The 26,467-nt window shown below is 35.5% G+C and overlaps 1 protein-coding gene across 2 annotated transcripts in view; it reads right to left on the reverse strand.

The window, feature by feature from the left end:
• LOC111046950 (glutamate receptor 1-like) overlaps positions 1 to 26,467 on the reverse strand; it is a 351,004-nt gene that overhangs the window by 91,451 nt on the left and 233,086 nt on the right. For both annotated transcript variants that reach the window (XM_039431259.1, XM_039431260.1), the window contains exons 3-4: positions 9,292 to 9,419; positions 2,493 to 2,622 (exon numbers count right to left, since the gene is read on the reverse strand). In XM_039431259.1, the coding sequence (XP_039287193.1) occupies positions 2,493 to 2,622; positions 9,292 to 9,419 (258 nt within the window). The remainder of the gene's footprint in view (positions 1 to 2,492; positions 2,623 to 9,291; positions 9,420 to 26,467) is intronic.

The following is a 26,467-nucleotide window of genomic DNA, read 5'->3' on the forward strand; positions in this document are numbered from 1 at the left end:
AGAAGAGGTTTTTGGTAAGAGAGTTGATGGTGAGAAAGAGGATGTGGGAAGAAGAAAGAAAAAGTGACAGAGATAATAAGTGAGGAAAAGAATGGAACCAAAACTGGTTGAGTTGGTAGAAAACTGTAGAAGAATTTCGAAAGAGAGATGTGAAAATGAGTGAAAGTAAGAAAAGACCAGTATTGAAAATAAAGATGATTGGAAGAAGTGTGAGAAGATGAGAGGAGAGAAACGAAGTCCAAACGAGAATAGAAAAAGAGAAGTAGAAAAAAAAGAAGAAGAAAGTGTCAGTCACGAAGGAGAAGGATGGAAAAGAAGAAGAAGAGAATCGGTGAGATTGGAAAAAAACTGGGAGAGTAGAGAAAAGAAGAGAAGAAGACTAAAGCGCTTATCTCACTCCTCCTCACTCTTTCCCTCTTCTAAAGTCAAGTACAAACAATGCAAAATTCTTCAACCAAAGAAGCCACAGCTGCCCTTTTGAAGCCAAACCGTAGCAAATGAATTCAAAAGCCCTCTCTTTTACAGCGAAAGATGATGATAACCTGCATATTATTGTACTCGAAACTCGCAAAATTCCTGGCCAAAGTGAAGAGTGAGCCAAGGAAACCTTTGCTGTCAAGAAAAGACCATCCAAAGAGTTATTCACTTTAAAGTGTCAGCATTGGGTGAATGGGGTGCACTGATGTTACTTGTAAAGTGTGCTTAAAGTTGGAAGTTACATTATAATACAGACAATGAACTACTGAAGTGAAATTTGCAATCTGATTATTGATGCTGGTATTTCTTAGTATTTAGGCGCGGTTCTCTGTTCTGAAACAACAGACAAAAAAGGGAAATAATTTTCCCAGCAAAGCTGGCGAAATGCTGAGAGGATGGAGGATGGAAGATGTAACCGACCGCAAAAGAACGGGACAGAGAAGTCTTGTTCATCAGAATTCGACCACCAACAAGTATTTCCCTATATTTTCATCCTCAATAAACGAAGTTTGAGAACCCATCCTCGAAAAGACTGATTATAGATATAATCTACACGGGTCGTAACAAACACTCCATGTCAAAACTCGCAATCTGGAAGTTTGGAAAAAACGGCTTTAATGGAAGATGATCGTTCTATTTCAATATTCTTCGCATGTGTACAATCAATGTGATATGCTCATCATCACATTCCATTCATCAACTACATCATATCATTTGGTTTCTGGGAGGATTGATTTTGATAGTAGTTTTCGATTCTTGGCAAATGCCTAATTCACACTATAGGCATTACATTCGATCAGCTACTTTGTAGTAGATAGAAGGTAAAGAAATAGAATGTACGTTTCTGCTTGAAAAGTTGCTTATAATCTCAGTTTATGTTCGGCAAATCGTACGCTTATCAAGTCAGATACCTAGGGCTGATCATTGACTCTAAGCTGACTTAGAACAATCATTTCAATAATGCACTTCAAAAAGCAAAAGTCTGGTGTGTCGCACTCACACAACTTTCCTTGCCGTTATGAAAATTGACCACCTGACGCCAGTGCTCACGCTCATCTCAAGTCTACTATTCAAAGATCTGAGTCAGCTGATGACAGGTCAATAACGCTGGAGACACGCGAGGTCTGCTATCTCTTCATAGTGAATGATTCAATAGAATCAACATTTGCCAATAGTTTGCAATTGAACAATCATATTTTCCCGAATTTCGAGCTTATTTTCAATTTTAGGTGAAAATGTTACTGAACATAAATTGTAGAGATTTTCATGCTGAATCTTTACCACTTGGAATTTTTTGTTTGAATTGTATCTGAAGCCTGATAATTTGGAACCTGAAATCATACTTTGCATAGATGGGGCGGAGCTCCTGAAATTTTTACAGATATAAGACTTGTGGCAGTTGATAGAGCTTATCAATGACTATTTTGGGTATAAATTTGATCAAAATCATTGGAGCCGTTTTCGAAAAAATCGCGAAAAACCCTGTTTCTGCCGCCATCTTGAATTGCATTTGATCGAAATTGTTCGTGTCGGATCCTTATAGGGGTGTGTAGGCTCTAACTTGGCTCCTCCCCTTCTTGGTGTTGCTATAACCACGGTCTATAGGAAGCGATTTTGCAAATATTGTGTTCAACGTATAATCTTTAACAATACACTGCTCTGTTCATTAGCTGGTATTAATCATCTGATTCAATTTTATACTTTGAACATTGACTGAAAGTTTATGAATTAGACTTACCCGTGACAGTTTATTGATTTCAAATTCAATTTGTCCAATATATTAAGCTTTCGAATATCCCATATTATATATATATGACATACTCTATATCTATAACATATAACTCTATATATAACATACTCTATTTCATAACTCTATGAGTTATCAAATTCAAATTTATTTCATGAAAATTAGACAATACAATAGATGAATACTATGTACGATTTATAAATAATACACACTAAGATTCTAATCAGCATTAGAATTACATTAGTTATCGTGAGATTTATCCACTCACCATCGTGAGAGTCGTATAGATAGATGATCCTCCCCCAGGAATAATACTTGACAGTGTCAATAATTGCTTGATGGTAGTCGGGTCTCATACTGATTGCATAGTCCAGGGATCCTGACGATGGAGTTAACACCTGGAAAAAAGTTTTTCAAAATCAAATTAAGAAAAATTTTTTGGGATCTTAATGCATTCGAAGAGAAACATGTTGTTATTCGAACTCTTCTATATTTGTTTTAGATTAATATTCCACACAATAGTGTGATATTATATTGAAATAATACCAAAAGCAGTCGTTAGGTCATGTCAGAAGCCCTGAAATTGATCAGTTGCAACCTAAAAACTCTGACACCAGACCTGAGCTAGCCAGGTCACTCGATATTATTATTACTAGATGATCTTGGAAATGTTCCATTATGATTTGGTATCTCCAATTATTGATTTTGATTATAACCTATTAACTTGAGTGTTAACCGGAAATGACATTGGGTAATACGGCAAAGCAGACCAACCGAAAAAATCTCTCTGTTGATAAAAGCTATAAGAATAAATAAATGAATACATTTTGATCATCAACATCCCACGTTGAATGAGAGTAATGTATTATATACTAGAGTATAATCAAGCAGTATTCATGAAAAGCTATCCAAACTCAAGTTTTCTGACATTATAAAAGGATTTGTGAATAACTCACATCATAGGAGAGCCACCACCACTTCAGATTAAAATGTTTTCGAAAAGCAAATTTCTTATAAAATGAGTTCAACCATGTAGGTCTACTTAAGTAGTCAATACAAGAAGTATGGGTAGACATTCCTATTTTCAGACTATTTACTTCAACGATGTTCCCGCAGCTTGATGTAAGATCAATGTTTTGAAAACGATTCTCCAGAGAAGCATGTAAGTGATCTCTTGGGAGTCCACAGCAGAGCAGGGGCCTATCTGTATATCTATATCTATTCTTGTGTATAGATATACAGTCGTACATTAACATCCGTATTCTATATTTCAGTATCTCTGTACATAATATAGTAGTGAGTACAGGATAGGCTTTATTTTATGACAGTTTTCCTTTCACTCATTCACCAACCTCTACCTGAATTCATGTTTAATAGTGTTGAAAAGCTATCAAGGTATTTGAAAATTATGTTGAGGATTGCTCGCTACAGGGATTCAAAAACGCGCTGGATTGTGTTACAAGGATAGAGTTGAGAATCATGTGGGAATTATTATCAGTAAATAGTTTTTTCCTACAGTTACGTTGAAAAGTGGCCATTGCTGCACTTATTACAGAACGCAAAGAATCACTTTTCCGCTCTAGTGCGGGAATAGTTATTTGTGCAACTAGTGCGCAAAGTGCCACTTTGCTGCACCGAGAGAAACGTTTACCGGAATGATTGTTTCTTGAGTGCAGCAAAGAACCTTTGCGCACGTATTGCAGATTAAATTTTTCCTACAATAACCATAGAATGTGAAAAATCAGTAGGCCTAATAGACGGTGAACATGTCCTAAACCAAATAAAATGTTTGTTTGTGCAAATCTTCAGTATTTTTGATGCTGATAATAAATATTGCAACCATTACACAACAGAATTATTCCCAATTCAGTCTAAATGACAATAGAATGAATATTATAAAGTTGTATGAGATTCAATTATAATAATACTTCATCTACAAGAAGTCATCAGCAAGTGTAGAAATGGCCATATCACTTGTCTGGATATGTTTTTGAGCCATCAATGAGTCTCACAAACGTTATACTTCACCCGTGACTATCAGTTTAATATTCTCCTATCCGAAATCACAAAAGTTATGCAGCAAAACTTTGCTTAAATACTTATACGGTGCCCATTAATATGTTTTATTGATTAATTTGTCTATGCAATCAAATCTTATGTTCTAATTTTTCTATTAATGTAAATAAATAAATAAGTTAATATGCCCAGGACTGATCAAGGATTAGGCTAGTGATCAACCCTCAGGACAGACTTAAGTCTAAACTGACCATTCTATGAAATTTTCATGTGTACTATTTATTCCAGTTCCAAATATCCTCAAATTTGAGTCTGAATGATATATTATACACAATGAGTGTAAAAATATAGTTACAGCTTGTTTTTTCTTGTAAATACATTAGTAAACGTGTCAATTTGGCCTTTCTGCTTTTCTGGCCAAGCGACCAGTAGCAGCATGAAACGTATAATTAAGATTATACTGCATTATTTAAAACGTGATCAAATTATATTATATAGACATTACATTTACCTGAAATGCAGAACTTCAATCATTCAAGTCACTGTTGATTAAACAGGATGTAAATCCAGTGTTTTTGATTACGGTATTCGATAACATCTATTCTGTATTATGTTTCTAATTCATCAACGACATTCATTGAAGTTGTTCTACGAGAATGTAAGTAGAGATGTTTCGGGGAGTTGAAGAACTGAATAACTTTTTTTGAAGTGTAATAATATTTATGTTTCAAACCTAATGGATTCATTATTGATTTCAAAATATAACACTCACAGCCTTTAGTATCAGAAACATGAGTAACCTAACCACAAAAGTAAATGAAGATATACCGTAAAAATACTTGATTCCTTGATCATAAAAATGGTCGATAAATGTTTCCAATGTAGTCTAGTTAAACATATAGGCATCTCACACATAAAAATCGTTCATGATAGCTTGAATAGAAATAAAATATTGATATTAAATATTAACTTCTTGTTCATTTACTGTTTCTTATTCAATATCTCGCGGTAATAATCAGCTGTTTTACAAAAATTTCCAGCCAGCAACATATTCAGGTTTACCAACATTTCTTCTACTTTGCCTCACTCTACCGTCATAAAGCGTGTTAACTATTTTGTGTTGTTATGTTGCAAATTTGGAGATTATTTTGAGGATTGCTCGCTACAGGGATTCAAGAACGCGGTGGATTGTGTTACAAGGATACAGTTGAGAATCATATGGGAATTATTATCAGGAAACAGTTTTATCATCAATGATAATGGAGAAGAGAATCGCAAAAGGGATGCGAGTTGCGGTTGGGGCTGTAATCGAAAATATAAATATATGAAAGTCATGTCCATACTGAAAAAAATGTTCGACAAATATGTTTGTTGAAACAGTTTGAGGAAATTTTATTATGTTTGACAAACAATGTTAGGCCGTGGCCAGTGTGGACGCGTCACCAAACAAAATATATTTCCAAGTGGGGAGAACAGGTTTTCATGTTTTACAGCAAACACTGAAAATGTGTGGAAAAACAGTAAAGTTTTGCTTAAACTTTTAAAATGTTTGTCCCTGAGTCCCTCAACAGACATGTTTGCCGAACATGTACCTGTATGTCGAACTTTCGTTCAGTGTGGACACAGCTTAAGAATGTTTTTAAACTTTGATATGAACAACTAAGATTTTATTTCACTCATACATGTTTCATAACTCTATTGCTTTTGCACTCACCTTTAGAATGTCAGACTCATGTCAGTAAAATTCTACTCCATGACTTTACCATAGTATTATAACTATATCTTCCAGTCAATGTGAAAATTATATAGCTACTTTCTGTAAGAGTGGATTTTCGCTGTGATATGGAGATATAATTGATGAGAATACTAGATGGTGAAACTCATAATATCAAAGTACTTATCATATTAATCTATTCACCAACTCGAAAACATGGAAGACTGATGCATGTAGGCTACATTACTGATAATGCGACGTATAATGTGGGATGGAGCTCTCTACAATCATAAATCTTTTGCATTGAGGAAAGATTCCTTAACAAGATACTATCCTCTCTATGAGAAGATTGTATGAGAACGCTGTGGTAGGCTACAGTATAATACTCAATAGCCATGGAGAAGAAAAGAGTAAGGCTAAATAGCCTTTTCCATTGAACCTGAAAATTGCTTCGTATCATAGCATAATACAGTAGGCTGTACTATATTGATTCTACCACGATACATAACTTTCATGTATTTTGGAAGTACATAGTGTATATTCATGTAAACAGTCGAAAATATAGCGGCGGTTCTGTATCAGTAGAGTCAGTATTAGTTGAGATAGTTTGTTCTAGTTCCCTCATTGAATTGATTCTCAACTTTTCTACAGGTTATTGAAGGAAAGATGAATCCTCTCTAATCTTGACAACGCTAATCTTAGCTAACCGTCGTTAGTTATAGGTTGAAGTGTATAATAGTTTAAAAAATATTAGTCTATTATGTAGACAGAACTTCTTTCAAAGCCTTCTTAGTGAGTTTCCATGAACACTTTCTCAATTAAGTCATGTGAAAAGCGAAAACTCATTCACTACCACATAATAATTACTAGTGATCTCATTTCCCAGTGACGTATTATAATCTATACAGCCTTTAATGAAGTGAAACTAATAGACTCTGTTATAAAGCATAACAGAACATATGCTATTCTATGCCTTGAGTAACAATATAGTTATGTAGTAATCTTGGATCAATCTCCATCCAGGTTGGCTCAGTACGATCAACTTTCTGAAATTAAATCAATATTTCTAAATGAATTCCCTTGTCACCTTGAGAGGCAAAAAGGTTCTAACTGTAACTGATTTTTATGGCTTTCTAACGTGAAGTTGATGATGAATTTTTTATCATTCAGACTCACTTTGAACAAGATATTTGAACTGACAGAATTGGTTGGATAGAGAGATTTTATGCTATTTTTCAGGGAGGACTGACAATTTAGAGCGAATCTCACTACACATCTTTTCTCGCTCTCAGATGATTCACTCCTGGTGTTTATTCTGCCACTTTTCGTTCCTAGAATAATTTATATAACAGCCTGTATATTGAATGCTTCTCATTCAACCAATGCTGTAAGTTTCAAGTGAACGCACTATATATAGCTGGAAAGAAATCAGAAGGAAGAATCGAAGATGGCTTTCATTGGTTCTCATTTTTTTCGGCAGCACCAACTTTTTCGCCCGGCAATTTCAATGATTCATGGAGAATTCATGAGTGCGTTCTGGGAGCTTGTTTGACTTGGTGCGCCGGTAATAATTCATTACCTTCACCTTGCCACCGTGAAAGCAAAACTCTGTAGTCGGTGGCTCGACTCTCTTATCGGGAGAGTCTTTGGAAATTTCGGAAAAAGTTGCACCGTGAAGATTGATCGAGATAAATTGATGAATGGGACGCAACAGTTCCAGAGATCCCCGTAATGGCCGCCCCTCAAATGGCTCCTCAGAATGGCTGCCCAAAGCAAACAGCCTGCTGCTTTCAGAGGCCGAAGCCTTGCAATTTACTGGCTTTAGTGTCAATACACACTGTTCACTGTTCACTTCCTAGTCACTGTTCAGTGTTCAGTGTTCACCCAGAGAAGCCTCTCAAAAGCCGAATAGCACCTAAAGTGAAGTCCACTTTCAACTGTCAGCATACCTCATGAATAACACCTTCTCTGACCATTCCACCAATGCTGTCAGTTTGAATGGATCACATTACAGTTGAATTCCAAGCCCATTACTATAGACTGGAACATTCCTCGGCTATTATTTGAAGCTATTTGAGAGAATTCTACTTATTTCGATATTTATTATTCATTTAATTGAGGAGTACAAAGCCAAATATAATAGTTAAAATAAGTAAGAAAGAGTAGTGATAGGTAAATATTGTATTAATAGTATGAGTAAAGTAATCTTTATTGGTATTGGTTGACGTAATTATTATAATACTCTATAATAGGGTATTATAGTAATGAGAGTACCAATAGAGTCAGGTGAAGGGATTTTCCAAAATTCCATTCAACATTTTGACTACAAGCTATCTCACACAAAATTAATCATAAATAACTGGATAAAAAGCAATGAATGAGTCCCACCCTGCTGCACTCTCTACACTTTCTTGCTTTGAGTTGTTTCACAGGTATTTTCACAAATTTCTTATTGTGATAGATCTCTTTTGAAATTATGACATGGTTGGGCTCAAGCGGCCTGTGAAGCCGTTGTACGTGAACTGTGCGAGTGTTAGAAGCTGATTGAGACCAAGGTAATCATATATAACCAGTAACTATAACTAGATATATAGTTACTAAAATTGAGAGCTAGCTATGTGATCAAAGAGAAAGCAACTGTTTGGTTATATTTTTTAAAGAGTATAGATTCCACTTTCTCATTATATGAGGTAGGATAAGTGAGTAAATAGATGGCTGAGTCCATTTTGTGGAGTGGGGAGGTAAAGTATAGCCTATCTCTTACTGGTCTCCTAAGTTATGATTCCATCTATAAATTGACCGAGCGAAGTGAGGTCTAAGATTCAAGTCGACGGTTTGGCATTTCTCTTAATGCTTAAATGTTTGAATGTTTAAATGTTTGTATGTTTATATGTTGCGCATTTACGGCGAAACGCGGTAATAGATTTTCATGAAATTTGACAGGTATGTTCCTTTACTAATTCCGCGTCGACGTATATACAAGGTTTTTGGAAATTTTGCATTTCAAGGATAATATAAAAGGAAAAAGGAGCCTCCTTCATACGTCAGTATCAGAGTAAAAATCAGACTATAGAATTATTCATCATAAAACAGCTGACAAGTGATTACACAGATGTGTGAAGAAGCCAGTTTATTGCTGTATTTCCAATCAGGTACTTGTGGATGAGAATACTGCGTGAGGTCTACTGTTCACAGAACTACTAGTTATTTTAATTAACCAAAGGTTGATTACTTTTTTTAGTGGAGATCCGTTATTTCTAGTTCTATCAGAATTGTTCAACTTGGATGAAAACTGAATAGAAATAATAAATTATATTAACTGTCCCAAATAACTTACTTTTTCAGGAAACCAGGGTGTGACAAATGGCATTTGGAACGTGTTGCTGTACGAGTGCAGAGTGTCGAATGAGTCCGGGCTGACTGCTCCCAACATCGAGAACACTCCTCTTGAGAACTGGTTGCATACTGGAACCAAAACAGAAAAATATCGTTAGAAAATAAAATTCTAATGATAAATGCACATATTTCTCACCATTCACACTATCAATTATCCATTATCAATTTGAATAGAATTCCAATGGAATCATCTTTAGATTGAGTTATTCGATAGAAGAGTGATTGAGTCTATTGCAGCAATGTTTAAATGAAGAACTCACATGAATCATGGTCAGCCTTCCAAGTGGAGCGGCAAAGGTACTAGTTTTTTAGTAGCTTCAAGATTGAAAGTGTTGGATGAAATGCATGTATTCAAATGGGTTATAGCATACTACTCCACTATGTGCGCCACAATTTGAAAACATGCATTATATTCAACACCTCAAGGTTGAAGCTACCTTCGCTGCTACACTAATTCCCACCCTATTTAGAGAAACAGAGAATCTATTGCCACATAATCATGGAATTACCACAATCTTGGAAGCGCTTCAATCATTTAAAAAACTAACATGTTTTTTATAATTTGAATAATTGACTGCAAGTCTGAGTGATGGTGACAAGCGAATCGTTTGTTCATACACTGAAGTCCGAAATAGATCGATAAACCATTATAAGACTATGTATGAGCCAAATCATTACAAATTTCACAATGAAATATTGAAATAGTTGAGAAAATGAATGCCGAAAGTTCCCCTCCCTATCAGATAACCATACATATTCAGAAGGTAAACACGATTCGTTTGTAGTTATAGGTGTTAAATCACATATTACATACCACGCTACAATCGCATTATGACAAAAATAATCATATATCAAACATACAGAGTTGAAATACTCAACTCACAAGATCTATTGATGAGCTCTTACAAAAACTACAATATTATAAAAATCGATACGTCATATTATATGGATTTAGAACTACAGTTTGCGATTTTAGCATAGAGGCTGAGAATTGTACAAAACTGTACTCTATTACAGAATCATCTCTAATCATAATTAATTTAGTGGTTAGATAGACTACTAAACACACTCAATTATCAGTTGATGGACTGGAACAATATTATTTGTACCGACTCAACCAAGCTACAATATTGTTAACAGTTGTCGCATTCTGTGCTCTGTGGGTTGACAGATCCATGTCAGCAGATTTGGCGGGAAACAGTTTTCCAAGTTGCATGATTGACAGCTCTATCTAACCGCACAGTTGTGTTACAGTCCGATCCACTTCAAAATGTCAGCATTCGTTGAATGGGATGCGTTGTGAGAGATTCGTAAGGATTGGTGACATCCAACAGTATTATGCCTACCAGGCAACCGTGCCTTGTTCTAGGCCTGAATGAGACACACTTTTCCACTTAAACTGTCAGCATACCGTGTGGATAACATCAATGCTTCCCATTCCACTAATGCTGACAGTATTCTAAGCCAGCTGACTATTGTTCCACTGCCTTTAGACTGTCAGCGTTACAAATAAATAACATCAAATTCTTCCCATTCAACAAATTCTGCCAGTTTGAAAGTGATTCATCTCACTACTACAGCACACATATCGTTATTATTTACGAACAACAACACAGATTTGTGCCTACTCAACTACACTTGTTGGATGATGTGTTCAAACTGTCAGCATTAGTTGAATGGGGTGAGATGTGATTTTGTTCAAAAGGGGTGCTGACAGTTGAGAGTGGATGTGAGTATACTCATTCAGCGGTTTGTCACCACATCATTTTGTGTATGTAGACATTGGGGGCATTTCATTTCTAAGCTGAAATTTGGAGATTGATGATTAGGCATTAGTTGATCCAACAATGATAATCCGTCAAATTCCAGTACAAATTTATTCAAATTGGTAATGAATAGAAAGACTAAGAAATTGTCAAAAACAATATTTTATTAGAATTCAGAAAGACCGGTTTCGGTTGTTACAACATTGTCAATCTCTGATAAACTGATTGCAATGATTTGTAATAATTCATTCAAATTGAATATTCTTCATTCATAATATTCTTTGGATATATTTTATTCATAGTCCTAGTTTACATTCAACAAATAGGAATGTTCTTGATAGTATTTTCTTGATTATCGCGGGATAAAATATGCAACAACGAATCATTCGATGATTGAAAAAAAAAACATGTGTCTCAACTCAGAACTGTATTTTTCTAGAGTGATAAGTAATTTTTTGCCAGTCAGATAGTCGAGTTGACTAAGGTGTTGCACCCTTTAGTGTGCTAGTGCTACCTGGTTGCAGGTTCGAATCCCGCCGAATCCCATAAACTGGCCATGGACGTTTGATCATTTCATGTCTAACCCTCGCACTTCTCATTACCCACGCCCAAGCAAAATCTTATTTCGGCATCATCCGCAATACAAAAAAATGAGGTATTACAAGAGTAGAAATAACGTCCAAGTTACAATTTATCATGAGTCATGTTTCAAAATATTCGTAAACAAAAATATGAACATCTCATGATTGCTCACATGAAAGGAAACAAGAGGTGATTGTTGAGTTGGGTAAATGATAATTCTAATTAGATATAGTAGAAGAGACCAATTGGAAAAAATGAATCAGACGGGACACTGACTCCAATCCGTGCTATCACAGACATACATTGTTAACTCCTCAGTTAACTCCTCCATTGTGTTATCTTCAGCAGTTTGTTATCCAGGTCAGAGGTTTTTGCTATCCAGCATCAACTCGCAACTGTGTCAATGATCTGTGAATATGTGAATGCATGTGTGAATGTACCTTGGATTATCAATTAAATGATTGCTCACCTATATTACAAAAAATAACGATCAGTATTTAATTGGATCGAATCAACTTTGTAAGTCACATCCTACCTAACACTCATTTACATTCACCTCCTGAAAGTAATACCTAAATTCTAGTTTCTATACAGTAAATACTACTTCGCCTCTGATCCAGGTCCAAGGACCAAGAATATTCCCACGTTTTGTTTTATTACCACATAGTACTCTGGAGAGAGAGACAGAGTTAAAGCGAGCTTTAGAGAGAGTGAGATAGAGAGAGAGAAAAAGAGAGTGAGATAGAGAGAGAGAATGAGAGAGAGAGAGAAAGAGTGAGAGAGAGTGAGATAGAGCTTTTGAAGCTGCTTTAATTCAATAAGAGGAGAGCGCAAAGGAATTCCAATTTGTCAGCGGCACGTTTTGGTATATTAAAGTGGAAAGAAGATTACCCATGTCGTGATTCCCGGGCAAAATACGCGACTACCTCCACAGGCACGATCACCACAGAAAAAGACAGAAAACACATAAAAATAGAGAGAGTGCGAGAGTGAATGAGAAGTATGGATGTCACGTGGACAGTAAAACAACTCCAAGTCGTTAGAGTCTTCAATTTTCTTGAAGATGCTTCAATAGCAAAATGTAGTTTAGAATAGCTGTTTTGAAGAAATGAGATGTTGTTGGTTGGAGAAAAGTTGATTCAAATTTAATCCTTGTGAGAGTCAATGGAGTATTAATGTATAATAATAACTCATCATTGAATGATTAGAAGAGAAAATGCAGGCAATTTGTTGTTGGTTGGAAGTGATCCAATTGATTTTCAATGTACTCGAAGAGTTTTGTAGTAGTTAAATTGGTTCCCAAACAACCCACTATAAAGTAATTAAATTTATTGAATAGATTGAGAGTGATAAAAATGAATAGTTGACTCTCTCATGAGTGTTCAGAAGTCTTTTCAAATGAAAGTAATCAAGTTTCAGATTTATTGGATAGATTAGATAGTTGCCTCACTCCTGAATTTTCAAAAGTCTATTGAATTGAAACATATGGAAGAATAGTAAGTGCACAAACAAGCCCAGCATAGACTATAGTGTATCAACTATAAATGTCCCACATTTCCTTTGTATAATTTCTGTGAAACAATATTCATTATTCGAGAATAATTGAGAGGGTTCAATGCATCATATGGTTTTTTAGATTTGATCGGATTCTCTTACAGCGAAAAAAATGAGAAAACAAAGCATCAGTCACACCAAACAAAAGTGCACGTGAAGAGAGTACTTTCTGTGACCTCAAAGTTTGTAACAATAATTTTCCGACGTCCGCTGTTATCGGGAAAGTGACGGAAAATGCGGAGATGGCCCCGAGGGCTGAGAGCGAACAGTTCACGGTCCCTCAGAGACACCGAAGCGCACTGTGTATGCTAATTTTTCTAATTCAAAAAATAGCAGAAGCAGCAGATTAATCGATGCGCAGTTGAAGGCCCGAGGCGCGGCAAACAAATCGCGTCTCTCCTGTTTTGATGAGTCAACCGTTTCTGGCCATGATAGGTTGAGAGCTACCACGATAATTCATGACGAATAGAGACGTAGCGACCCTGGAAAGATGTAGTTGGACAGTGATGGAGAATAGTTGAGCAGCTGATTCATGATGAATAGAGATGAAGTGACCCTGGAAAGATGTGGTTGAACAAAGACAGGAAATAGTTGAACTTTTGATCCATGAAGAATAGAGACGTATTGATCCTGGTAAGATGTAGTTGGACAAAGACAGAAGATAGTTGCGTTTATGATTCATGAAGAATAGATAGAGAGTAACCCAGGTTGGACAGAAACAGAGAATAGTTGAATTGGATTTGTATAAAGCAGAAGCGGAGAAGAGAGAACCAGAATCTTCTTTCAAATTTATTTCATCCTAGAAATTCACCACCATTCGTGTGGCAGTCACTTTTTCAGATCTAGCACTCCACTAAACTACCCTCTTCCCCTACCCTAGCACTTTTTCCACCCACAAAAATCGTTTCGCTCAATTCAGGGACATCCTTCCTCCCATTTTTCCTCTTCCTGTTCATCCTCCTCATCATCCGCTACTACCTCTCCCCCTTTCACACTTCCCCTCTCAACACCACGATCTCCTCTTTCCCTCTTTCCCCTCTCCGGTCTCCATCAAATCTCCCAACTTTCTTGTCAAAGTAAAGCCCTCCCCAACATAACCTTGGTGCCTTCAAGAGGAAATGAGTTCCGGACGATCGGAGATGTGTGTCTTTCTCCTCCTCATCCTCATCTTCCTCCTCCATCGTTCACTTCTCCCTCTTTCCGTCTTCTTTCTTCTTCTTTATTTGTTACTCCTTAAACTATTTTCGTCCTTGTCACTCCACCACCACTTGTAACCACTTTTCTCTGTCAATTCAACAACGTCGAAGATGTGTGGCTTTCCTTCATTTCTTCACTCCTCTTCCCCTTCTCACTACATCAATTCCCTCCAACCTCCTCATCCCGCCATCTTCGTCCTTGTCACTCCACCATCACTTATATCCACTTGTCTCCGTCGACTTGTCTGCCGAAATTCTTTCATCTGTCAACTTGAATGTTCTTTCTGGCTGCTGGCCTAGATTTTCCGAATTTTCTGCTTTTCTCGGACCACAGACTAGTCAGTCGCTTTTCCTTCCCCGACAGTTTCCCGGATTCTAATTATTGGTCCGCTGTTAGTTGGTCCGATGAGCTCTGTCTGCTCCTAGATGATCCATTAACATCTTATCAGTTTCTTATTTAACAGTATCTTATCAACTCGAAAATCCCGAGGATAAGTAGTACTCCTTTGATGAAAAATTGTTCTCAACATGGATTTGCTCTATTATGTCTCAAATAAAAGATGAGATTCAAACCAAATAAAAAATGATTATAAACTGAATAATTAACCTGAATTTGATATAACTACATATGCTTCATATTGAGGCAACATTTACAATGGGTAGAATCAATGTACTTCATAAGTTGTGTTTCTTATTTGTCTAAGTTATCAAGAAACGCTTGATTGTATTTCTGACTTGTCAGTAAAAAGATAATAAAAATCACTTGAAGCTGATCGAGATTAACTTTGAACTCATCCCTCAAAAATAAAATTATTGATTCCCATTCGATCAATGCGAGCAGTTTATATTAGTTTCATGACAATCAATACCGATGAGTTCCACTTCTGTGTAATAATATAATAAGTATAGTAGTGAAGTATATGTGTATAATAATATCAACTCAACAAGCTGGAAGTAGTAGCAGAGAATTGAACCTGATGGATTTGTTGTTCTATATTTTTATCGTATATTGGTTTCGTACTTGTGTACGATAGTCCACAAAATGAAATTAATAATAAATTAATTCTATGGAAAATTTTTTATTTATCGAGAGAAGTGAGGTCCAAGATTCAAATCGACGGTTTGGCATTTCTCTTAGTGTTAAAATGTTTGAATGTTTGAATGTTTGAATGTTTGAATGTTTGAATGTTTGAATGTTTGAATGTTTGAATGTTTGAATGTTTGAATGTTTGAATGTTTGAATGTTTGAATGTTTGAATGTTTGAATGTTTGAATGTTTGAATGTTTGAATGTTTGAATGTTTGAATGTTTGAATGTTTGAATGTTTGAATGTTTGAATGTTTGAATGTTTGAATGTTTGAATGTTTGAATGTTTGAATGTTTGAATGTTTGAATGTTTGATGTTTGAATGTTTGAATGTTTGAATGTTTGAATGTTTGAATGTTGAATGTTTGAATGTTTGAATGTTCGAATGTTTGAATGTTTGAATGTTTGAATTTTTGAATGTTTGAATGTTGAATGTTTGAATGTTTGAATGTTGAATGTTTGAATGTATATGTTTATATGTTTATTATGTTGCGCATTTACGGCGAAACGCGGTAATAGATTTTCATGAAATTTGACAGGTATGTTCCTTTTTTAATTGCGCATCGACGTATATACAAGGTTTTTGGAAATTTTGCATTTTAAGGATAATATAAAAGGAAAAAGGAGCCTCCTTCATACGCCAATATTAGAGTTAGAATCAGAATATAGAATATTATTCATCATAAATCAGCTGACAAGTGATTACACAGATGGTGTGTGGAGAAGCCAGTCTATTGCTGTATTTCCATTAGGTCTATATATAGTTTTAGGCCGGTTACAGAGCTCGACCGACCGTCAGTGCGTATGTACCATCCTGACCGTACGCATCGATGAATCAGTTTTAAACATTCAGAGCTCGACCGACCGTCAGTGCGTATGCATCATCCTGACCATACGCATCCATACATCAGTTTTTCTGACTCACAAAATGGACGCCTTTACAGATTGTTTAATTGCGGCTTATTATCTTCGTAAACGAAAGATTAAAAGACGTAGATATCAAGTTCATCCGATGGTCGCCCAAAGAGCATTTCAAAGGGAATTTAGTACCATTATTACATTATTGCTTGGGGTGAAGATACATTTTTCAACTACCTCAGAATGTCCTTCAGAAATTTTGATGAGTTATTTCGAGCTTGTATCACCATTGGGAATACTTGCAGTCACTTTAAGCTACGAATCAAATAAATATAGATAATATTAATAATATATGATTTTTTCAATAACAAATTTAGAAATGATTGAAGAAATGTATAGAAAAACTCTGAATTCAAATAATGGCACTACTAATTGAATTAATTCATTATGCTATTCAATTCAATATCAGCTGATTGTCGGGCAGAGGTGTCAGCACATTGGTTATGTTGCGATCGGGCTACTGATCAGTTGTACAGCTCTGATAAAAGCTTCTGTTCGTTTCAATAGCGTGTCAGTCGACCGATGGAACGGATGCGCACGAGCTCTACCGATGGTTTTCTTAACGCTGTATAAAACGCACGGTCCTGACCTGTACGTCAATCCTGCTCTGTACGGATACATTGAATATCTATGGAAAAGACAAGACAAGGTCGGTCGAGCTCTGTAACCGGCCTAAATCAGGTACTTGTGGATGAGGATACTGCTTGAGGTCTACTGTTAGCAGAACTACTAGTTCATTTTGATTGGTGAACTGCTCTGTATATTAATATACTTTCCACTTGAGGTCATCTGAAATAATACAAAAATTGCAATATACTTGAACGTCGACAATTGAAGGGCTTGAGGAGGATATGAGAAATTTCTTCAATCACTACCAGATACAATTGGAAAATCATTAAATCCACCAAAATGTTGTCTATCAAATCCACTATGCATATTTATCAGAGCAAGGTTAGAATTGAAATGATTTGAAATATAATGAAAGCATCATAGTATTCCCTCTTGTACACTAAATTTAGTTCCTCGTTTTCATTCGACTTGCATACGAATAAGAGTATTGCCAGTATGCAAGTTTATTTTTGTATCCATTCAACCAGCATACAAATAAAAGTACTGCAGGTATTGTATCGAATCATTTCAAAGAAATCCTCACAGAACAAAAGCAGGAGCTGAGTCTGTAAACTCCTGTTCACGGTATAACTTATATAATAGCTACTTCAAAACTCCAGCAAGAATACTTCCCTTGGGAAAAACATTCAGAGGCAATAATATACGGAATAATATCGAGAAATAGTGAGGTGCAATGCTCTGAAAGAGCAGATTCGTTGTGAATCACAGTCTTCTCCAGGTTCTTCCTTCTCACTTTTCTCAAATTCTCTCCTATTTTTCCTCTCTCACCTCTTCCATCCTCAGTAATCCTTTCCTTCTCCATCTCTATTTCTCAGTGATTTTCTCACAAAATTCTTTTTCTCTTCTCCTTGTAAGTAGTATTCCAGAGCAGAGCTGTTCCCTATCTCTCTTCATCGTTCAGTGATTCCTTTTCTTCCCTATAATCATCTCTCATTCCTTCTCTCTCTTCTCCACTCATTCCTTCTCTCTTTCATCGCCTCTTTTCTGTCTCTTCTATGAGCAGTATTCAAGAGCGAGGCTGTTCCCAGAGCAATTTTATAAATCAGACCTGCTATGTCTCCCCATTCTTTATGAACGATGAGGCATGAGTTATATTATAGGAAGGCTGGTGATAAAAGTATGAAAAATACGAGTAGCTTGGGCTACTCTCAGTAGGGAGCTCTTCGTTTGGTGGTAAGTCTGTTTTATCCAGAGTCTGCTGTATTATAATACTGTTGCCTGGAAGTCACATTATACTCATTATAGGTTGAACAATACTACTATTATATGGAGAGGATAATTGGGCTATCAATTCAGTATAATTACATTATATAATATTCTCAAGCATATAGGCTACTGTCACATTCAAGTTAGTGGATAAAATAGTGTATTCACCCAATCCCAGCACAAAACTTGATACAACTCTACTCATTTTATTCTAAAATTCGTAGAACTCAACTCATTCTCTTCTGCATAGTTTTCATTTCGCATAATGATTTTATACGTACGCTCTATTAGGAAAGAAAATATTTCTGCTCCATCTAAAAGCTCTCTAGCAAGTATAATTACAGTCACCCTCCATCTTTTTGTTGAGAAAATCCATCTTTCCACCATTGATTCATAGTTGAGAATGATATTGTATGTATCAATGTATAAATAAATAAATGTAGTAGGTTTTTTCTCTCCTTATAGTTCAGTAGACTAGAATCATTGTTCTCCCCTCTCCAGCACTGGTGAAGTACCTAAGTAGTGACACAAGTTATAGTATGGATAGTTCATAGTATCTATTGTAGAAACGTGCGATAGCCGAACTAATTTCGTGATTGAACGATCTATAGTAGCTAAGTTATAGATCTAGTGAAAATGTATCTCACTATAGTGGTTTGCGACAATTTTGTAGGTACACTATTATTGTCAAAACTATGTTTTTTTGGTTTCCCGTCTTCCCGGTACCCTTGTGACTACAATTTTTCTACTAAAAATGTTGTTTATTGAGATTTTTCAACTAAATATTCATAAAAAAATGTCTATACGTCAAGTTTTTGTGATAAAACAACCTAGGATAGCTGATGAACCTCGATTTTACTTGGTCTAGACTTGGTCACAGTTGTAGCGAGGTCATGGGTTGACAAGGAGGTTAATGCTTAGCCACAGTACACAACACACTGGCTTTGCGATGTCAACCGATGACCCAGGCTAGGATGATTCTAATTGTGTTTGTTGGAGCTGACTGCTGAAGGACTGAGTCAGCAGATTGCTTTGACTGCTGCAAAGGCTTCGACTCAATCAGCAGACATCAAAGCAGCTGATTGGTGGATCTCGTCTGACTGGCTAATGTGGCTGACCAATCACAGCGATCGGTACACTGATTCACTGTTGTTCTCCCATGACACTTGTTATATCAAAATCTCCAGTAAATATTCACGAGTTATATTGTGAAGAATACTCGTTTTAATCAAATGTTTCGTTAATTTACATCAGTTATCCCGTGGAGATACCGTATGGAATAAGGATTGAGGATGAGAAACTTGATTTTTTGCAGAGAGGAAAAAATGAAGATAAACCTTGGCTTTCTGGCTGGACTAAGGAGAGTTATAAATATTGTTATAAATGTGTGTAGCCTATATCTGATACGTTATTGAAAATCCGTGTCAGTTCCATTGTAACTTTTCTAAATTGTATGAGTTTTTCATGATTGAATAAATTTTATGATAGAATATGGTAGAATGATTTGATTGAATACATTGGAATTGATAGTTAAACTAGAAACATGAATGAAAACTAACTGAAAAATGGATACTTGTTATAACATATAATCACAAAATCACAATTATAATATATAATTTGGTTGGGGGAAGAGAACAGGCATAGCTCAAAACTGTCTTCTCCCAAATTTATTTTACAAATAAAAGTTTCAAAAAATAATGAGGTTAAGATTCACTTTTCACTTCAAAAAGTTCAATTTCCACTTCAAAACTAATGACTAAACTAAAAATTTAAAACTTCGATATTTGAAAACTAATTAAAAACAAAAATATTCCACTCAAATCTCTACAAAGTGGAAATTTAAGGGTCATTTTGAAAAATTTTGAGCCAGAAAAGAGACAAAATAATTATGACAGAGTTTCATTTAAAGTTTTTTATTTTTGAAGTTCTGGATAGGAAATCAACTACTTGGAGTCCTCTCTAATGAAAATCTAGTATCTTGTGATATGGGAGGAAGACTCTCTCACACAAAACGTTAGTACTTGATGAATCAAGTTATGAATTAAGATAACTAGTGTGTCGTAGCCTCTCATTCACATTATAGGAATCCCAAATTTCTTGGAACAGGCTCTGATTATCTATAAGCGTAATAGAGTATTCTAATTTTTTTGTGGTAAGCTTTCTATTTCCAATCATAATTGAAAGAATGATCTCCAATAATTTTGGTTTCACAGATCGGGTTTAATATTTTGTGATCTAGAAGAGATATTTTTATTTATTTAGCGTATGGCCCTACGACAAAAATCTTTATGTTATCTAACATTATGTCACATATATAAACAATGAAGTCATCTTCATGGGGTGTAATGTTAGTTCGCCTCCTCGTGGTGCACCCTGGATAACGCTAAATGAGCTAACAACAATCGGCAGTCAGACAAACGATTGTTCTCTTGACCATACACGACACAACTCTACTTCTCGGAATATGCAAATGAATATTAAACCCAACAGTCTTTTTAAGGACTTCCCGACTAGAAATCTTGGGACTTCTGTCCGAATTTGTCATTTAAATGTAGAGAGTATAAGCTATTCTAAGAGCCATTATTTATCAAAGATTTTTAGAAGAGATAGATATCAATGGACTGGTATAATACAAATACCATGAGTTATATAATTTTTCCAGTTGAACAATACAATATACAATATATGCAGCTCGGCGACCAATTCTATGCGCTCGCTCTATGTCGTATGGCTCCATATTCACATTCAATTTTGTCCGAATAATATCTTTGATCATGACCTCGCACATGTTACTATTCTCCCCGTTCTCCTCTTGAATGTTGTAGTTGTTACGTCTTGAAAATCCCTCTAAGCGATCCACGTCTACCTTTAATTGGCTGTTTTCCTTAGAAAGACGATCACAATGTTTCTTAAGCATAGCAACATCATTATTCAATACCACAATATCCTTATTTATGTTCAACACAGCACTTTTTATTTCGGGAATGTCAACAATTATATTTTCTATATTTTCTTATTTTTGAAACAAATCATCGACAGTCCTCTGTGGACCCGGGTTAGACTCAATGCAGCGATGGCCAACAGAATTAAAATAACACACGCTGCAAGAATATTACAACTTTTACAATTTACTGCTGATTTACAGGCATTGTTTAACCTAAAAAGAATAGCACCGAACACAGCAACAAACATTTCGACTCGTAACCGGTAAATCACACAATCTAACGGCATTATCAAACTCGATAAGAGAGCTTCCGAAAACACAACCGCTCGCTTCAACGTCTCCAACTCAACTTTCGATGGAAATATTTTAAAATGGTTCTTGTTGATTGAGTAGGTTCTTTTTATTGAAAGTGAAGTCTGTAAACTAATTGAATTAGATAAGTTAACTAAAATTGTTAAGTTTTTTGAGTTTAGTGGATTTGTTGAATGTATTAAATTTATTGGATTTGCTGAACTTGATGAATGTATTTAAGTTACTGAGTTGTTTGAATATGTTGAATCTATTTATATTATTGATTAGGAATTACCTTGTACCTTTTAATGTGAGCTTGTTGAATGTTAGCAATTCATAGTAATACTGTTTATTAATTGTAATGTGGGTACTTCCATTGTGCGTGGTTGTATGCAGATTTATAATTGGATCTTGTTATTAGTTTCATCTGCTGCCAAACATTTTTTTTCATGTTGTTTAATTTAGTCATCGATAGAATTTGTTATACTCAACTCATTTGTATGGTTATACCGTGTACAAATAAAATGATTTATTATTATTATATACAATATATGATACTAACGAACTACGGAAATACAATATAAAATGACACTAAACTTAAATTAGATGAGTAGGGCTTGATATTCATGTGCCTGCTAATGCCTTCAGAAGAATAGTCACATTTAGAGTCAACTTCTTCAATTGATGAATTTAGAAATGGTTTGGAACCCATCTATAACAGTAGGCCACTCATCTCTCATAATCATTCGTATAATCCCCCTCACACAAGCCTGGAGCTCATTTTGATATCACTAACTTTGGTAAAATGATATCTAACTTTGTCTTCATTATTAATATTAGTTTTTAATGCTGAATGAGTAACAAGTCTTTAATAATGTTACACTACAATGCATTTCAGCAACAAACTCATGTGACCTAATTATTATCCAACCAGTCTGTACGCTGATAAACTCACATGGTAGTACAAGCACTGTTATCCCTTGAATAAGTACCTAGATGCTATTGTCTCTCTCTCTCTCTCTCTGTTGTAATGAGACTACATGCTCATGTCAATAGCTCTCTCTCACTCTCTCTGATGGAAGCATGCTGATGTCGACTGCTCGAGTGACTAAATTTTGATTGACAACTTCCGTAGCAGCGTGTACTGTGCAGGTGTAATCCTATTAGTTGCTTCCCTATCCAATCAAACCCATCCTAATATGCAGTAATAGCTTGTCATAGGAGGAGCCAATCCTTGTTGCAACAATGATCCTGGCTTGAGACAGTAACTCAGGAGGATTTGCTCACAATAGTATGATTTTGATAAACTCATTAAGATAATGCTAGGAGTGCAAAACTGACAACGATCTTGGAAATACAAGAGTATTGTCTAATTCGTGAGAAAATTCATTATATTTGACAGTTCTCTTGTGTGTCCATTATAAATAAGTTGTATCACTTCTACAATCAACCAACCAAATCACAAACTACTTATCATCTACCTTTTTGATAATTTTCTCAATTATTTTTTTTCAAAGATAATTCTTATCGTCCCTATCTCTTTCTCTTATCACCGTCCATTATTGTCTCTCATGCATTGGCCTTTCATGTCAATGTGATACAATTCCTGAAAGATCTATTTCTCCATCACATTCTCTTTCTTCCATGCCCCAATACATTAGTCCTATCTCTGTTTCTCCCTGGAACATATATTGTTTGCTGTTCAAATAGAGGATATATCGACCCGATGTGAGTAGTACTTGAAGAGAAAATCTCCAATTGAGCATCAAGGATGATTCTCTTTGGAGATACTTCGAGATCCTCAATTCACTACCTTTCTCTCTGTTACATGCAGACTTTCGGAACAATTCCTCTCTTCCTCTTGTGCAATCGCAGATGGACAAACATAATGGAAAGGCAAAGATCAGCTGGTACTTGTAGAGCACCAAGTTCCCTTTATCCGTTACCTACTTCACATCCAGTCGGCAACTTTGTTCTTCTCCATCAATCTTAACCTATCTACAATCCATCCTTCATACTCCAATCCTTTTCAGACTATCTTGATTCCTCTTTTTATCATCCTATCCTCCCTAAAATGCCCTTTTTCACAATGTAGAGTGTTTCTAGAGTGAAAATCTCATTCAAAAATTAATTTTTCACAACACTTATAATTATTATCGCATTTCGAACTCATCACATCTTGAGATCGTTACCCTCATATATGAAGTTTTATTTATTTATTTATTGGATGAAGTAAACAATACAGTAGTCGTAAAAGAAAAACAGGCTATTGCCCTAAACTTCTTCAATTTCCTAATTTTGTCTTAAATTGTCCAAATATTATGTAGGTTATGTCCATCTCAAATAATACACTAAATGATGATTGATATGAATATTCATATAATATTTAATATAAGTTCATTGATATGAATATCTAACTATATATTTCCAGCTTTCATCACCTATTCACAAATTCAATTGGTTGTCTGCACTATTATATGAAACAGTATAGAGTCAAAAATTGTAATATTCATATCTGGAGGATTCTCACTGTATGTAACCTGATCTCGCATCTCTGTTTTGTAAGACAGTGATCGATTAAAATTATATTGTTGGTTCTATTTTCTCACTTTTCGAGAAATAACTAACAACAAAGATGAAACAATCGAACAATCACGATATTTATAAATCTTAAACTTTGAAGTCTCAAGAAAGTACATCAAACAAATTGAACATCATCAAGGAACGTTGAACTTGCTTAGATGATCACAACCGTAAGCTGCCGAATCTCTGATGTATACTCGCATGTATATGTTCAGAATCCAATATTGGGATTGGAAAATATTTAGATATACTTGGAGAGTACAAGTCATCTCTCTCAGAAATCAATGATCTTTGACTCTGTACACAACCTTCAGGGTACAATGAACGATGTTGGTGTATTAATTACATGATTAATACACCACTATATATCTCTCAAAACATTCTCAGGTTTCAGGTTATCTGTTATGTTCATTAAAACCCCATTCATATCTGAGATCAAGAGAACGCCTCATATCCAAATAATTTGATTCAACTGGATTCATTATTGTTGATTCAAGGCCTTTTCAGGTGAAGTTGAATGAAATATTGTTTATCCGTAGACTTCCAAAATGGGTGATTCCCTACCGAATGAGAATTTATTGTTGACTTAAATTTATCCAAGAGTTGTGATTATCCCTGATGAAATCCAATTTGAACTGTCAGCAGGGATTGCATTGAAAGAATTGTTGTTACTCATTAACGCTTGCTGACAGTTCAAAGCAAATTTCAACATGCGAAATTGAAATATCTCGGATTGTTTGTAGATTACAATGTAACTTGAAGCTCGATCTAGGTGGTTAGTGGATTTAATCAATGTATGATTTGGTCTATATTGGTTCTGCATAATTATACTTTTGATACATTTTGAGTTTGAATCAGAGGTTTCTGGAGTGGATTGTTATCTGTGAAAAAGACCTCCAGCATTATATATTATCATATAATGATAAACAAACTTGGATATCAAATTGAGTTGAATTAATTCAATCCTTTGAATGAGATTGGTTCTAACTCAAGCGTCATGCACATGATAGTAAGAGGAGTGAAATGTCGAGAATAAAAGGCTTATAAAGAATTGAGAAGATGAAGAATGGAAGATTTGTGGGCACGGGAGGAGGAGTAGAATCATGCGGGAGTAATGACAGTAGATTGTGAGAATCATCGGTGAGGAAGATAGAAAAGTGAGAATGTTATGAGACAAGGCTAGATTATGTTACGAGAAAAGCGATAGACACTGAAGAAAAAGGAGAGGGAGATGAAGTGGGAGAGAGAGTAGAGAAAGAGATATGAAAGGAGAAATATTTGGAGGGAAAATATTGCTATGGGAAGAGAGAAAGTATCAAAGGAAAATATATATTGATAGGAGAAGTTGAGAAGATCGGAGAACTGAGCTTCTAGTGACAAAAATTATCAAGTGAGAGAAAAAAGGTAGACTGGAAATTGAAGGAGAGAAAACTAGACGGAGTAAAGAGAGTATGAGATTTGTATAAATACCAAGAGAGAAGGAGATGTTAAAGAGAAGAGGTGAAAAGGGAGGAAGTAGTGAAGAGTTCAATTTACTAGAATTATGAGTAAAAGAGAAAATAAATCAAGTACAAGAGTGAATTTTGAGTTGGATTCTGGTGTTGATAGAGATAGATAAGGAGAAAGATAAGGATTAAGGAAGAAGGAAATACTCATTACGTAAAGATAGGAAGACAAGAATAGAGAATAGTGAATTGGAAGGGAGTGGAAACAAGCGAAGAAAACTGGAAACGGAGAAGATAATATTATAAATGGAGGGAAATATAAGATGGTTTTATTGTTAAAGGAGGATGGGAAGATACAGTGGTAAGAGAAGAGTACGAGAATCAGAAAGGATGAAGTAAGGGAGAGAGACAGATAGAGACAGATTGAAAGAGTTGTAGGGTGAGTGGATAGTGAAAGGCCGGTAATGCCATTTTTGGGTTGCTAAGCAGCAGCATTGGGGTCTCGACCCTTGTAAACAAAGCGAATGGTAGCTGGTGTAGTGAGATTCATTCAAAATTTTCAGCATCCCTTATGAAATAACACCACTGATCCCTATTCAACCAACGATGACAGTTTGTTGGCCAAAACTTGTGCCAAAGCACACGATGTTGTGTTTGCTCATAAAGATGCAGATGAAGTGTTATGGGTAAACGATAGACGATTGCTACTCTGTCTCCCTCGCACTCCCTATCTCTCACTTACACCTTGTTGTATAAGGCTTGAAGCCTCTTTGTTCGAATGTGTGTTTGTGTATCTTGGGCCTTTCTGTTTCAGTGTGTGGGTGATTCGTAGGCCTTGTTCCTTAGTATAGTTTGGAGGCTTTTTGTATGAGTGTGTGTGGTTTTCAAAGCTTGGTATATGCCTACTAGGATTCAC

Source organism: Nilaparvata lugens, chromosome 6 (assembly GCF_014356525.2).
Source record: "Nilaparvata lugens isolate BPH chromosome 6, ASM1435652v1, whole genome shotgun sequence".
Lineage (NCBI taxonomy): Eukaryota > Metazoa > Arthropoda > Insecta > Hemiptera > Delphacidae > Nilaparvata > Nilaparvata lugens.